The following is a 15,784-nucleotide window of genomic DNA, read 5'->3' on the forward strand; positions in this document are numbered from 1 at the left end:
TTTTGTAAAGGGGAAAGGTTCTAGCTTAGCCCGTGTAAAAGCTAGGGAAAGGTTCTAGTTTAGCCCGGAAAAACTAGGGAGTTTGTAAGGTTACTCTTTATCCTCAAAAGAAAGAACAAATTAGTGAATTTGTTGGAAAATCCTTGGTGAGGAGCTAAGGTAGTGGACGTAGACTTTGATTGAGAAAGTCGAACCACTCTAAATCGCTGTGCAATTTTCTATCTTTCAATCTCCTTACTCCCTAAACACAAAACCGTTCCGACCCCTCTTTGCAAACCGTTCCGGTTGTCGATTCGAGCTTCCGAAAATCCTAACGCTGGCCTATTGATATCAAGAATGTTTATGAAAATTGAAGTTTTAGGTTTTCTACCAAATGTAATGCTTACTAGTATGCATCTTAGGGTGTGTTTGATAGCTGAAAAATATTTTACGTAAAATATTTTCCAGTGTTTGATAGTTGCAATTGGTTTTACGAAAAAATATTTTTCAGTGTTTGATAATTGTAATTGATTTTCTCAATATAATTCATTTTCCTAATTCTTTTGTATTCTCTGTAAATTATTTTACCATCTGATTTTTCGTAAAATATTTTCTTAACTTTTTCACTTTAGTGTGTGTTTGATAGCAGATTTTTCGGAAAATGTTTTCCTCATTTTCCCGTGTTTGATAGCTAGAAAATATTTTCTGAAAAATGTTTTCTAATGTTTGATAACTACAATTGATTTTAAGAAAAATATTTTCCAGTGTTTGATAGTTGTAATTGATTTTCATAATGTAATTCATTTTCTTAGTTCCTTTATATTTTCTTAAAATTGTTTTACCTTATGATTTTTCGTAAAATATTTTCCTAATTTTTCACTTTAGAGTATAATCACTCAAAAAATGGATATTAATATTTTAATATCATTTTAATAAAAATAATTATTAAAATATGCATAATATAATTTTAAGAATATTATATTAATATATACTCAAATATATTATAATAATATATGATATTATATTTTTAATTTAGTAATATATAATAAATTATTAATATTTATTTATTATTTTTATAAATATAACATTATTAAATTATTAATCATGAGTAATATTAATTTATATATTTAATATTAATATAATAATTTAATATTATGTTAATAAAATACTAATAATTAAAATTAAAGGTGTTCAAATGGTTAATCCAACCACCAAGCAAATTGAATTACCATTAACCGAATAAACCAACTTTTTTCTTTAATCATTAATTGAATCAATTTTTTTTTTTAAATATTAATCTAACCGAACTTTATTCATTTTATGTAAATCATTTTCTATAAAATTAATTATAGTGTATCAAACAATTAGTGAAATTGATTTACACAATATCATCAAAACACCGTAAAATAGTTTCCGAAAATTATTTCCCAAAAAATGTAATTCATTTTACATAAATTACTTTCCAGAAAACAGTTTTCATGTAATTTATTTTGCATAAAACAGTTTTCAGGTAATTCATTTTACATAAATTACTTTCCATAAAACCAATTATAATATATCAAACAGACCCTACATTTAAAGTATATATCCATCAATCCATCGATTTAAATATCTTTTTATTAATCTAGGATAAGTATAAAGCAATATATATTCAAAGATAACCTTTAACTTCTTGACACTGAACGACTCGTATTCTCGGTACTCGAATTCAGATCTTTAAAAAATAACAACAATTACTTTACCACATAAACCATTTGATTCGTGCAAATAAATTTAAATTTTATTTCTGTTAATTTTTTATGTCTCAGCTTATTTTTAAATCAGAACGACATATATCCATTAAAATATAGAGGAAACATATTAACTATACATGAATTATCGCGTGAGATGTCATGTTGAAAATTTAACACTTCGGTATTTTTGTTTTTAAGGTATTTATAATTTTTTATTTATTGAGAGTTAAATTAAATTAATTTTTTCAAAGACTGAGAGATAAATCTAATTAAAAAATAATAAAAATCGAAATGGCCGGATTTGTAAAGATTAAAATTTACATTATTAGAGTATCTAGAATTGATTAATCGAAAGAAAAAAAAAGATATATTTGAGTGATATATTATTTTATCTAATTATATTTGGGTTTTTATTTATTTTTTATTGAAAGAAAGTGCACATTTATTAAGGATTCCGAGGTATATTTGGGTTTTTAAATTAATTCTAGTTTTAGTTTGAATAAATTTAATTTAATATTTATAATGATTAATTTTAAGGGTAAATTATAAGTTTAGTACTTAAACTATCAATTTTGTTCCATTTTAGTACCTAACTTTCAGTTTTTTTCAGAATCATACCTAAAGTTCAATTTTTGTTTCATTTTAGTACTCCGCCATTCAAAACTTTAGTTTTTGTTTCATTTTATTTTCACGTGCAAAATTTAACGTTATGTTTCGGGAAAATTGAAAGTGTAAGTACTAAAACGGACCAAAACTAATAGTTTAGGTACTAAACTCGTTAAGTTTTTTAACGGCGGAGAACTAAATGAAATGAAAACTAAACATTCGGTATGATTTTGAGAAGAAAAAAAAATTAAAAGTTTAGCTACTTAAACGGACCAAAATATATAATTTAATTTGTTTACCCTAATTTTAATTATAACTAGGTATTTATAGAATATAAGGATGGGAACTAAAGAAAATAAAAGCTAGGGCATTCCCAAGTTCCACCAATGGGTTTTGCTAGTATTTTTCCCACACAAATTAACACGTTTTCTTTCTCTTAACATGAAAATCTACAGCTTTTAAGTTCTAATATTAAAGAAACATAGTAATTTGTCATTTTTGTGACCTCAAAGGCCACATTGAACTTGATACAGATACGATAAACTAAACGACTTTAATAATTAAGACCGGATTGTTGTTATGTTTTAATGTCTCAAATTCGAGCACGTTATCTTATTCGAGTAGATAAGAAATTCAACGACAGTGAGCTTAATTACCTGCAAATTCTACTTAGGATTAGAACCTAAGAATCCCAGATGCTCAACCAGAACATCAACATCTACAATATCATGATCTTCATCCTGCAAAACTGGTATTTCTTCCTCCATATCATCATTCAACAAATCATTCCAAAACCCTTCACCGATTCTCCTATCTTCATCATGATAGCTAATTCCAGGTTCTTCAATCCCCTCTACATGCTCCAAAACCGGCTGCAAGCCCATTGCAATTTGATCAAACTCTGGAACTTCAAATGCATCAACATTTTCGTGCCTTTGGTTATCGATCTGCCTTCTTCTTTTCGTGCAGATAGCTTCTTCAAGCTCTTTTCTCTTATCTTTCTTCTGTATCAGTTGCTGAACAAAGCTGGGATTCTTCATTGCTTTGGCCAAAAACCCCATCATCTGTTGCTGTTTCATCTCGGTTCTCTTCAGTTTTTCTTCCGTTGCCTGCAAACAAGCCCTGGTGCTGTGCATTTGCTGTCTGAGTTTCACTAGCTCCGCCATTAAAACCTGCTTGTCACGCTTTAAGCTGTCGATATCTCCTTCAACCCCGAATCTCCCAACTTCAACACAAGGATCTAACAGGAGCTGCTGTTTTTTTCTCCTCCTGATACACTTGAGCAAATGCCTTTGCCCTCTAAGGAAACTCTCATTAGCAAACTCCCATCTATCTGGATCAACCTTCCTAAACCCCTACACAAAAACACTAACTTGAATCACATCTAGAGATACATAAACACTGATCTATTGTTACTTACATATGTATTGAGCTGCCTGACAAAGCTGGAGAAGTTGCTGTGCTTGAAGTATTTAGGCAAAAGGGTCATGGAAAATGCTTGGGGATCCCACACAATGAAGCTGTTGTTTCCTCTACTCCAAGAGATGATCCGATTGGTGCTTGAATCATCCACGATTTCATATGTTTTTGTGAGGAAAGGAGGAGGACCTGCATCGTGGAGTCCTTCCATTGGTTGAGGTGCAGCCATGTAATCAGCAGCAGCATAGGCTGAGCTTGAAGCTCCTGGAAACTCTTGTTTAACTCGTCCATAAGGATTCATCTCTTTGCTCAGAACAAATGAAAAGCTGATCTGGGTGAGAAGAGCTTTCAAAAACGGGGGTTGATTTGCAGATTCAGGCCACGGATGGATCCCAGAAGCTCACTAGTCTTGAAAAACAAGGGAACAGTAAAAGAAAACACACATGGAAGAGTTGAGAAACAAGATAGTATGAACATGGGCGTCATTAGGTTAAATGAATATGATTCCAATATAAAAAAATTGCTATTCGTCTTTATATATATATATATATATATATATTGCAGTTATCATTTCTTTTGATTTTGGTTGGGCGGGAGACCGGCTGATGATGCAAAAAAAGTAAGAAAATAAATGGAATGGTTACTCCTTTTAGAAAGTTATTTCTTTCTTTTTATTACCGGCTTGGCTTTTTCATTATTTTATACTTAGGATAAATTATGTGTTTAGTGCTTAAACTATCAGTCTTAGTCCGTTTTAGTAATTAAACTTTAATTTTTTTCAAAATCATAATTAACATTTAGATTTTGTTTCATTTTAGTACCTACCATTTAAAAATTTAACTGACGGGCTCGCTGACCATAGCTTCTACAGTCGTCGGTGGTCTCATCTATCGGCCAATGAAGCTCAAACTTTCTAGCCTACACCTTTTTGACCCCTTGAACGTGATTTCGATCTCCGTTTCACCGAAAAATGCCTTAATATCCCCAAATCGACAATTGACTCTTCGACTTCTTCATCATTCGATCTCCGTCGTCAACTGTCCGATGGGTTTGAACTGGACTATGTTGGTCTGCTCATCATTCTCTTGTGGTCCACTTTCGGATTGGTCGTTCGTCCACAGGAGCTATGTCTCATTAGCCTGTCCGTTAAGCTTTTAGCTACGAGGTACTAAAATAAAACAAAAACTAAATGTTAGGTATGATTTTGAGAAAAATTAAAAGTTTAAGTACTAAGACAGACCAAAACTGATAGTTTAGGTAATAAATACATATTTTCCCTTGTAATTATTATTTATTGATCGACTCATTTAGATCATATATTATATATGTTTATTATTATAGGAGTTATCCTTCCCATCCAATTTATTTCATTCACATTATTCAAATTCGTAACATCATTTAAAGGATATAGTATCACACTTTATTAAATCAATTAGTTGTTGGCTTAATTTTTAAAAAGAATTTAAAAGAATGAAGAACTTTAAAAAAGGAAATGGTGGGCAAAACCCCATTTGCTAGATTGGGACCAAAGAGAAAAGAAAAACTACCTTTGCAAAATGTTATGTTGTATCCAATTGCATTTATGATGATAGTTTAAGAATCAACATAGAATGCTTTAAAGTATAATTAAGAACTAATTTAAAATATGAATTATATAGTTTGAGGATTTCAGGACCAATTTAGAATAGATGTAATATTTAAGAAGTCCACGTGCAATTATTTCTTTTTTTCTTCTCCAAGCGTAATGATGGTATTAAACTTAATACAATATTAGAAGATTGTAGAATTGAGTCTTAAAGAGAAATAATACCCACTTTAGGAAGAAGGGTTTGGACAAATATCTAGCAAATAGTTCTTACTTTATTTGAAAATATCTAAGCATTTAATTAATATTATATGCACTAATCAAAGTGGATTTATGTTTGTTGTCTACCTTTGAACCGATCTAAAAAAATGGTTGTCCCTTGTTCCCATATGTAATGGGGTAAGGGGAGGTAAGATAGTAGGCTGCCCCCAACACCAGGTTGAGAGCAACTTCCGTAGAAGACCTCCGAATTATGAAATGCCCTCCGTGGGACTCGATCCCCACAATCTCAAGGTTAAGAACCTTGTACTCTACCAACTGAGCTGGATAATCATCTCATCTTTGAACCGATCTAGCTTCTTTTATATATTATAGTTTTTGTTTTTTGTTTTCATGCTAACATAGGTTTGGGCGTTTGGCTATTGATATTTTGTATGATCTTACAAACTAATAATTATTAGATTTTATGGTACCGAAATGGTAGTTGAAAGGGAAAAAAACTATATACATATATATAGTTATTAAGAAAAACATTTCAGAATTTCAATTTTCATAACACTTAACCATTTGAAATTTTATAAATACCATTTTATATAAAATATTTTCATTTATGTAGTGAGTAGGCCTGTAAACGAAATGAACGAACACGAATGAGAGTATGTTTATATATGTTCGTTTAACTTTAACGAACAATTAAAGAAACAAAATTCTCCGTTCATGTTCTTTCATTGAGAAATGCAACTTGTTCGTGTCCGTTCATTTAAATGATAAACGAACACAAAGGAAAGAACGTAAATAGACACAAATGAACGAACATAAACAAACATAAATGAGCGAACATAAAATTAATTAGGTTTATATTTGAGAATAGTTTTATTATTTCCGAATAATTTTAGGATTTATATTTTCTTTAATTTATTTGAGTATTTTTTTATTTGGGTTTAAAATTAACTGAATTTTAAAATATTAATGGATTTAAGGTTAAAATTTATTAGGTATTAATATTTCAAACATGTCTGGAGATTAGGTTAAACATAAACGAATGAACATAAACAAACGAACGAGCCATTTTTTCGTGTTCATTCATTTAATTAAACGAACATACAATCTTGTTTATGATTGTTCGTTTAATAAATAAAAGAACAAAAACAAACTTCCCATCAAACGATTCACGAACAACTCGTTCAATATTTAGTTCATTTACGGGCCTAAATTCGTGAGTGTAATTCAATTTTATAAAATATTTTAGAGCTTTCTCGGTCTTTGGTAATATAATGGTAAAAATGAGTTGTTCTTGGAAATTAGGGTTTTGTAATTTAGAGATTGTACAAATTCAAATTTTAAAATTTAAGATTTAAAATTAAAAAAATTATATAAATAAATTCCAGACCCTCTCTTTATCAAATACTAATACAAACTTATAAGATAATACCTTTAAACACTATCGACTGTAGTAGGATAATTAAGCGTTCAACGACAAATAGTTAAGAATATTTAAAACAGATACTGCTTTATAAACACCTTAGCTTAATAAAAAAAATAGTACCTTTACATAGTAGTTAAATTTTAAATGTTGTAGATAGAGGAAATAATATTAAAAGAATATACCTCAAATTTAATCAATTATTTTAAGGATAAACTATGTGTTTAGTATCTAAAGTATCAATTTTGATTCATTTTAATACCTAAACTTTTAATTTTTTAAAACCATACATAAAGTTTAGTTTTCATTTTTATTTAAAATTTAACATTAAGTTTTGAAAACAATTGAAACTTTAAGTATTAAAACGGATCAAAACTGATAATTTAGATACTAAATGCGTTAAGTTTTTTTTTTTTAACTGTGAGGTTTTAAAATGAAACAAAAATTAAACTTTAAGTATAGTTTTGAAAAAATTGACAATTTAGATATTAAAACAGATCAAAATTAATATTTTAGGTACTAAATGTAAATTTACCCTTATATTTTAATTATAGGTAAGATATTGAAATAATCATTATTTTAATTATATAAAGATAATTATATAAAGATAAGTGTTGGACCCACTGTCTCCCATTATTGTAACCAAAAGATTCCCACCCTCCAAAATGGGGAACTCTCTTGAGCCTTCTCACATCAGCAACACTAATTTTTTATTGCAAGTTGGGATTATTTTAATTATTTTATCTTCAAATCCTTTAATTGTGTCGAATAAATAAATTATTTGCATATTAATTATTTTAATTTATTTTATAAAATTTATAGATTTTATTATATTTATGTTGTAGGTAAAAAAATACTACATTAAAGATTATATATATTTAGAATTTTACTAAAATATAGTGAAATCAGCAAGTAATAGAAGAAAATAAATTCAAAAAATATATATTTTTTAATAAAAATAAGATAGTTTGATTAATTTGCCTTTACTTAATTCTATTATTATGACTACAGCTTACTTACATGGTATTGAAGATAATGAGGTACATTGATCGGATAAGGTAAAAAAAAAACGAATCGAGTTTTACTCCTCTCTAATCATATAAGGAAAGAAAAACGAAAAATAAAATGAAAGGTTTGCCACACTTTAGAGCAAGGGTGAACAAAATTCGATTCGACTAGATCGAACGCTCACTGTATATGAGAGTAAATGATAATTAAGTGCACTGGAACATATAATTAGATGGGAGTTTCAATGTTTGGCATACGTCTACATCAAGTTCAGCCCTCGAGAGACTTATGAAACTAAAGAGATGTACATATAAGGACTGCAAATGATAAAATACCTCTAATGAGCAGCTAATGGAACCTCAACATTCTCAGTCAAGCTTTTTATGTACTCTTTCCTTGCAGGATGATCCTCTTGCGGCCGATTATATGCCGTCCAAACCGGTTCTCCCACGAACAACCTCATCAACTGCACATTGTGAAAGGAACACGAATTCGATCGAGGCGATCGGAACTCGCACGTAAATTAAGTTCCCCTGTGCATTCTAACCAAAGCAATTCCACACATTTTCTCACCTTGATATAGTTGCTGGTGTCAAGAGTGAACCTGTGATAGATTCCGGCTGGCAATATAATGAGATCACCCGCTTTGATCCAAATCCGGACCCATCGGTCATCCTTGTCCCTGACATCGAAATATCCGCCGCCTTCCAAGCAGTAGCGTATCTCTTCATCGGCATGTATGTGCTCGGTGTAAAAGTTCCTCAGCTTCTCCTCATAGTTAGCAACTTTCTCCGGGCATAAATCAAGCAAATCCTATACATACAATATAACATGACTCTGTCAAACCGATTATACTCGGTTTCGATTTTCTTTATACGTTCTTCCATGTATTTAGACGATCTTTAGAGGGTCGTATCCCGTACAGGGATCTTCCGAATAGGCACCGGACTTGGTATCAGACATAATATTGACTACAAGAAACAGAACTCCTGGTCTAGGGGATGTTGTCACTCTAAATATAGTCCTATCTAGATTCAAATAGGTCAAGGTAAAAAAGAAAGTGGCTGCTATGATATTGATCTCGAAAAGCAATATCTCAATGGTTTGCTTTGCTTCAGGAGTTACCTCCGACATTAGCCGGGCCTAGGTTTTAGTGTCGGACATAGATAAATGTCCGACATGATACACATGCCTGAATAAGACATGGGTCAGCCACAAGTACATAGGGAAAATGAAAAATCAAGATAACATAGGTTCTTGTACACAAACCAAATTCATCTGTAACCTCTAGAATGTGCAGCCAACTTTTCAAGCCGGTTATAGGTCAAAAACTCTAAAATTAACACCAAATTTGTTTTAACACGGCTAAAATGTATATAAGAAAGGGCTAGAAGAAACAAAATTACCATTTATCTGTAACCTCTAGCTTCTCGGATTTTCTTCAGACAAAAAACTTTAAAATTAATTCTTATTACCAAAATCAACTATACATTTTTTTATGAATAGGCGCCTAAAGTATTTTTGATTCATCTTGGTGTCTAACGCTACAAACGTTACTATTTTAGGTGTCCGGTCCATAACGGCCGTTAAAAATCTCCGTTAAAAGACACATGTCACGTTCATGTAATTTTAAAAAAATTATTTAAATTAAAAACATAATATATATATATATATTTTAAAAAACCATTTTTTTCTGAAATTACAGAGAAAGTCCTAAAATTCTAAAATAGTTTATTCCAAAGTCGCCGCCGTTGAACCACTAACCCATCACCAAACATTATAATTTTGTCGTCGTTCAACAACACATTAAGAACAGATGACTCAAAGCCACGGAGACCGTTGGATACCATCTGCTTGACAACCTCCGTCATTTTCCCTTTCTGTCATTCACCTCTCATCGACTTCATCGACAACCTCTCACCGTTGTTTCCCCTCCAAAAACAACTAAATAATCTAATATATTTGGGATAAGGGTGAGAGATTTGCGGATTAAGGTTAGGGATTTATGTTCAAGGATTTAGGGGGAGTGAGACAACGACATGAGGGATGGTCTGCAGTAGAGGACTGATGATGGGTGGACGGCTGTTCGATGATGCCAAAGGCAGCTGGTGATGACCGACGATGGTTGGTATAGGGTTGGAATAAAGAATTTTAGGGTTTCAAGGTTCTTTTTGTATTTTCAATTTTTTTTAATTTAATAGTATTTTATTTTTTAATTTAAATAAAAAAATAAAATTATCAACATGTGTCACTTAGCGGAGAAATTAATATCATTGACAATTTGAACACCTAAAGCAGTAAGCCGATAATGTTTGTAACATTAGGCACAGGAAAAATAAAAGATACTTTAGACAAGGGGCGGATGTATATGGCTCGATAGGGGAACCATTACACACCCATTATTTTGAGAAAGTGTTAAATTTAGTTTAGTTTACTAATGAGAATAGGAAAAAATTAAGAAAATTTGCGCTCCCAATTTTTTTTAAAATCGAGTATTAAAATTTTGACCCTCATTTTTTAATTTCTAGATCAACCACTGCTTTAGACACCTATTCGTAAAAATATGTATAATATGAGATTTTTTTTTGTATTAAGCGTAAAATTAACACTAAATTTGTTTAAACAAAGTTAAAAATGATAAGAAAGGTGAAAAGAAACAAAATTACCATGTAATTGTAACCTCTAGCTTCTCTGATCTTCTTCAACTCCTCATCGTTCTCGTAATCCTTGGGGTTCAAATTCCAATACAACACTCCAATCTCTGCCATTTATTCAAACCCCATCATTTTCATTAACCCAATAACCCAGAAAAATATAACCGAAGAACGATTAGATCTCACCTGCCAAGTGGTCTAACGAAACAGGCTCGTTGGGATTGCGCTTGTGAGGAAGCCTTTGATCTTCATTGCTTTCATCCATAAACCAAGCCTTTTTTTGTATTTCAAAACAAAAACCAATATCAGATCAATCCCCGAATCAATTGAACTTAGAATGAAAGTGGTAGCGATTAGCGAAGAAACTTACCTCGATAGCCATGGTTGTTGTTGATGACTCGTTAAATGTAACACCCACAGATCGATACAGATGACCCGATCCGATCCAAGGTATCACATTAGGGCTACAGGAGCAACCACATTAAAAATCTTTGAAAATTTTAAAATTTCTTTTAAAACGTGTAAAATTATAAAACAATTTATAATTAAAATAAAAGTTCGGAAAACCATTCAAATATTATAGACAGGACTAAAATCATACACGTTTCAAACTCGGATATAAAAACAGAATACCACCTACATGCCACCTAAACACATACACCGTACTCCACAATTAACGTCGATAGAACTCCTTTACTATTGTCGATAGTTGCATTGGTTCAATCCTTTTAACCTGAAATAGTGAGTAACAAAGTGAGTTTTGGAAAGCTCAGTAATATAATACTACCAAGAGATGTTGAAGGACATGTAGATAATGGGTAAGCATAATTTTCCTTATTAATTCAGACATCTACAGATTTTTATGCTGAGCTGAGGTCCCACTGATATCTCAGGTAGTAAAAGACAGAAAGCTTTCAGTTCAGAGGAAATGTTTCGGATGACTGGGTTCAGGGAGATCAGAATAGGTTGTCTAGTGTGCTCTTACAAAACCAGTGAAAATGTACAGATCCTTTTTAAAACAGTAGCAGTTTAAAACATATCTTTAAAAATCATAGTAAAACCCTCCAACTGAACACCAATATGCAGTTCCGCATAACTGCATCTATAAGGACTTACCCTAGGTCCATAGGGCATAGGTGTCAACCTAAGGGAGCACCTTGGGTCCATAAGGTCTTACCCTAGCCGAAGCGTAGGTGCCCACCTGAGGGGAGTGCCCTCAGGCCCATAAGGACTTACCCAACGCACACAGCAGAAGAGCCACCCTAAGGGAGTGTCTTAGGGTCCATAAGGTCTTGCCACTAGGCCCATTAGGCCCAAGAGCCCACATAAGAGTCGCTTTAGGTCCATAAGGAATTACCAGTCAGTGTTGAACCTATACAAGGAATTACCAGCAGCGACTGAATCTGCCAGAGTCTTCAGTCATACCAGAGACCTAAAGTACCCCGTATAAAAATAATTTCAGTCAGTAAATAGAGATATCAGAACGAAAATCAGAGATCAGAACAGATATCAAAGTTCAGAACATAAATCAGAGGCCAAACTGCATTTTAGATAACAGAGACATACTTTTAAAATCAGAGAAAACATCCGTGTGATCAGGGAACACACTAGAGGTTTTAGATATTATTCGGAGGTGATTGTTATTTATCAGATAGGGAGTCATGAAACTTCTGTAAGCTGATTAAATTCAGAGATGATATCCCCATAAAAGGGTTTGATAGCTAACAGATTCTTTAGTTATTCAGAATGTGATTTTTCAGGATTATGTAATATTCAGATATTTTCCGGAGGCACTATTAAATCAGAAAGGTATTCAAAATCCTTTGCATCAGAGTTACTCGTTTTTTCAGATATGAAGGAGTGATTCCATTATTCAGGAAATCAGAGGCATTTTGGGCATTAAGTTCTTGGAGAATTCTTAGTGATTTGAGCTAATAAGGGAGAAACGAAGATTCAGGGAATTTACAATTTGTGTCGATCTATCGGACTATCGAGTTAACACGAACTACACAAATTCCAGCAATGATATGTGTCAACCGGTAAAATCGTTGCACTTCAAGGGTATTCACTCCTTAATACAAACAACTCTTGTCAATTGATCATCTTCTGGATAATCGCTGAATGAATCTTAGGAAGACGAACAGATATTCCACTGGTCTTTATTTCATTTCTACATTTAAATGATATCAGGAAATGTCGACGTGCTTGATTCGTGGTTCAAAACCCTTATGAACAGTACAATATATAAGATCATCAGTATTTCCAGACTTACCCAAATTATTCGCTTAATTCAAGGTCATTGGGGTACTTAAATCAATTAGTATTCAAGTTTATCCCGATCACTTCGGAGTTTCCAGAGTAATTCTATCGTTTTAACAACTCGAATACTTACAATACTTCTATTCAGTTCAACTTTGTCTTTTCGATCAATTCAAACATGTAAGATATTTTCGGTAATTTAGCCTCCGGGTGTTTGTTCAAGAAAAACTAGAAATTTTTAAGTCTTTTACCATCTCAAAGATTATGATCGATTAACATGATTATTTCCACTTTCCTGGGAAATCCTTATCTTTATATCATACCGGTATTTTCGTAGTTTCATATCTAAGTATTTCCGACATTTAACCTTTAAAGAAATAAATATGAATTTAATACTTTAAATAAATCAAAATTTTCTCAAATTTTACGATATTTTAAATTTTAAAATTTTAATCATTAATATGACATGAGATAAATAATGTCATGTTATTATGAAATATATATATAGATTAAAAATTTAATACTTTTTGAATTCATCAAATGATTTAAATTGTTAAAGAAAGTGTTTATTCTTTTTTGAGATCTGAATTCAAGCAACTATATCAATAGAGTATTTGTATTATCAATAATTAAAAAAATTGAATAGATATTATTTTTGTAAATTATAATAATCCCAAACTATTAAAAAATGTTAATATTTTAATTAAAAATGAATTTTTATTTATTTCTTATATTTACTATTTTTATTGATAAATCAATTCAATAAAATTTTATTATAAACCAATTCTTTAAATTTAATTTCTTTTTACAATATCAATTTTTTTATAGTCAATCTCTGGATAATATATATGCCCTTCTCTTTCTTATGATTTTGTGAATTGTCTTCGACTTGGGACACGCACGCAAAACCAAAAAAAAAAAAACTTTAGTAATAGCACTCTCTTGAGCTGAGTTTGATAACCTTCTCCGCCAGCTCCTTCACGGCATGGGCGTATTCCGCCAACACTACCGCCGCCGCCGCCTCCACCTCCATCACCACATCGTAGCTGCCTTAACTTTTCTCTTATTTGCTTCCGCTTCAGCCAGAAGTCTTTCTCAACTCGGTAACTCCTTTAAAATTCCTTTTCAACTTGAATACTCATGCAGCAATCCAGCCATTGACTCGGTCGAAACTCAGTACAGTTTTGCTCTTACTCGTGCAGAAAGCGAGTTCCGGGTGAGAGAAGGGAGCAAGAAGAGAAGTGGGTCGGAGGTGACGGACCGGTTCTTGTCTCAGAAACAACACAGCGGTCCGGGTTCTCAGCCACCTTCTTGTAGATCCAGCTGTGGGAGTTGCTCGCCCTGTAAACCGGTTCACGTCCCGATTCAACCGAGCTTGATGATGCCGCTCGAGTACTACCCTGAAGCTTGGCGTTGCAAGTGTGGCAACAAGATTTTCATGCCCTAAAAACATATGGCAACATGATAATAAGAGGGTATATTAAAATATCAGTTTTGGTTTATTTTAGTATTTAAATTTTTAATTTTTTTAAAATCATGTCTTACGTCTCGTTTTCATTTCAGTACTCAACCGTTAAAAATTTAATATTTTTAGTAATTAAATTATTAATTTTGATATGTTTTAGTGCTTAAATTTTTAATTTTCTCAAATTTTGAACGGTATATTAAAATGAAACAAAAATTAATTTTTTTAACGAATGATACTAAAACTAAATAAAAACTAAATTTTAAATATAATTTTTTTAAAAATAAAAATTTAAATACTAAAACAAATTAAAATTAATAATTTAAATATTAAACAAAAAATTTAGCCTTAATAATAATACACTGAAATCTAAGACGAAAGCTTTGGGAATGTAAGTTAATTATAATGGGAGATTATCAAGAGGGGTGCTTCATCTCTTTTGGCCTTTGCTCTCTTGTTCTTTTATCTTTCTCCTTTGCTAACGAACTTCTTTTCTCAATTGCATTCGACTAAGCCTGTATGAGAAAATCGTTAATTGAGTTTTACTTTGATTGAAATCGTCATCGTTGTATTAATTTGAATGTTGTAATTTTTGAGTTTGAACATGTTTATGTTATCGGTTTGTTATATTTTGATCATTAACTCGTTAATTTTTGTTGTCCTATTAACTGGTATCTTACATTATGCCGTTTGATCATCAAATGTTTTTAATCAACTAATATCATTTAATAAGATGATGATAAGTGTCGTCATTTTATGATTTGTATTTTGTTTTTTTAACTTTCTCGTCAACACATTTCCAAAAAAAAACTTAATTAGGACACTAATTGTTAGAATTCAGTTGATATCAGATGAATCATTGAAAAAATTAAAACGCAATTAAGAAAATATCATTTTTTTTCTAGATATTTTGAGTTCAAACAGCTACATGTGTACAATTCATTATTAATTAACTAAAAAAAGCTCGAACAAAAATAATCTTATAATTACCATCCTTTGATATGGGACATTGTGGTAGTTATATAGTTTTACTACAATATTTATATTTAAAACAATTAATTTCTATACCACTCACGTTATAACTAAAGCAATAATTTCATCCAGTTAGAGCAATGTATCATAATAGGTCAAATTCTATTATCAGTACTTGTACCGTTGCATCAGTTGTGCATTTTAATATCAGTATGAATTAACTGGAAATGCCCAGATCCTTCTTCAGCAAGTCGATTACTTCCACGGGAGCCTCGGCTCTGCTCATTGTAGCCAGCTTGTCTGCAACGCAATTGGTCTCTCTCTTTACATGTGCCGTTCTTGTGATCCAATCCCGATCCCGTATCTCGTTCGATGCATCCACCAAAGCATTGCCAGCATTGTATCCCGTATCATTTTTGAACTTTTATCGATGATACTCATGTTCGACATTTGTGTTTGACG

General features: G+C 31.5%; 3 protein-coding genes across 3 annotated transcripts; 1 reads left to right on the forward strand and 2 right to left on the reverse strand.

Annotated features, from left to right (window-relative positions):
* Window positions 1-2,983: 2,983 nt before the first annotated feature.
* On the reverse strand, window positions 2,984-4,207 carry LOC120134940 (heat stress transcription factor A-6b-like). The gene is made up of 2 exons (XM_039151312.1): window positions 3,739-4,207; window positions 2,984-3,673 (listed from the first exon to the last, which is right to left on the reverse strand). Exons 1-2 carry the CDS (start codon window positions 4,036-4,038, stop codon window positions 2,984-2,986), a joined length of 990 nt encoding a protein of 329 aa, XP_039007243.1. The 5' UTR covers window positions 4,039-4,207.
* Window positions 4,208-8,238: 4,031 nt separating this feature from the next.
* Window positions 8,239-11,024, reverse strand: LOC120134941 (1,2-dihydroxy-3-keto-5-methylthiopentene dioxygenase 1-like). The gene is made up of 5 exons (XM_039151313.1): window positions 10,997-11,024; window positions 10,813-10,900; window positions 10,639-10,733; window positions 8,546-8,785; window positions 8,239-8,438 (listed from the first exon to the last, which is right to left on the reverse strand). The coding sequence occupies exons 1-5, from the start codon at window positions 11,006-11,008 to the stop codon at window positions 8,310-8,312; spliced, it is 564 nt and encodes a 187-aa protein (XP_039007244.1). The 5' UTR covers window positions 11,009-11,024; the 3' UTR covers window positions 8,239-8,309.
* Window positions 11,025-13,833: 2,809 nt separating this feature from the next.
* Window positions 13,834-14,348, forward strand: LOC120134928 (EPIDERMAL PATTERNING FACTOR-like protein 4). Its single transcript, XM_039151302.1, has 2 exons — window positions 13,834-13,988; window positions 14,088-14,348. The coding sequence occupies exons 1-2, from the start codon at window positions 13,871-13,873 to the stop codon at window positions 14,330-14,332; spliced, it is 363 nt and encodes a 120-aa protein (XP_039007233.1). The 5' UTR covers window positions 13,834-13,870; the 3' UTR covers window positions 14,333-14,348.
* The last annotated feature ends 1,436 nt before the right edge of the window (window positions 14,349-15,784 follow it).

The sequence above is a fragment of the Hibiscus syriacus genome, unplaced genomic scaffold (assembly GCF_006381635.1).
Source record: "Hibiscus syriacus cultivar Baekdansim isolate YM2019G1 unplaced genomic scaffold, ASM638163v2 tig00110600_pilon, whole genome shotgun sequence".
Classification (NCBI taxonomy): domain Eukaryota; kingdom Viridiplantae; phylum Streptophyta; class Magnoliopsida; order Malvales; family Malvaceae; genus Hibiscus; species Hibiscus syriacus.

Bases quoted from the DNA above. Each gene is read 5' to 3' on its own strand.
- LOC120134940 (XM_039151312.1), bottom strand. From the start codon at position 4,038: ATGAATCCTTATGGACGAGTTAAACAAGAGTTTCCAGGAGCTTCAAGC. The intron at 3,674-3,738 runs GTAAGTAACAAT...GTTTTTGTGTAG, and splicing joins TCAGGCAGCTCAATACATAT to GGGTTTAGGAAGGTTGATCC.
- LOC120134941 (XM_039151313.1), bottom strand. The intron at 10,734-10,812 runs GTGAGATCTAAT...AATAAATGGCAG, and splicing joins TTCGTTAGACCACTTGGCAG to AGATTGGAGTGTTGTATTGG. The intron at 8,786-10,638 runs GTAATTTTGTTT...TTGTATGTATAG, and splicing joins CTAGAGGTTACAATTACATG to GATTTGCTTGATTTATGCCC.
- LOC120134928 (XM_039151302.1), top strand. From the start codon at position 13,871: ATGGGCGTATTCCGCCAACACTACCGCCGCCGCCGCCTCCACCTCCAT. The intron at 13,989-14,087 runs GTAACTCCTTTA...TTACTCGTGCAG, and splicing joins CAGAAGTCTTTCTCAACTCG to AAAGCGAGTTCCGGGTGAGA.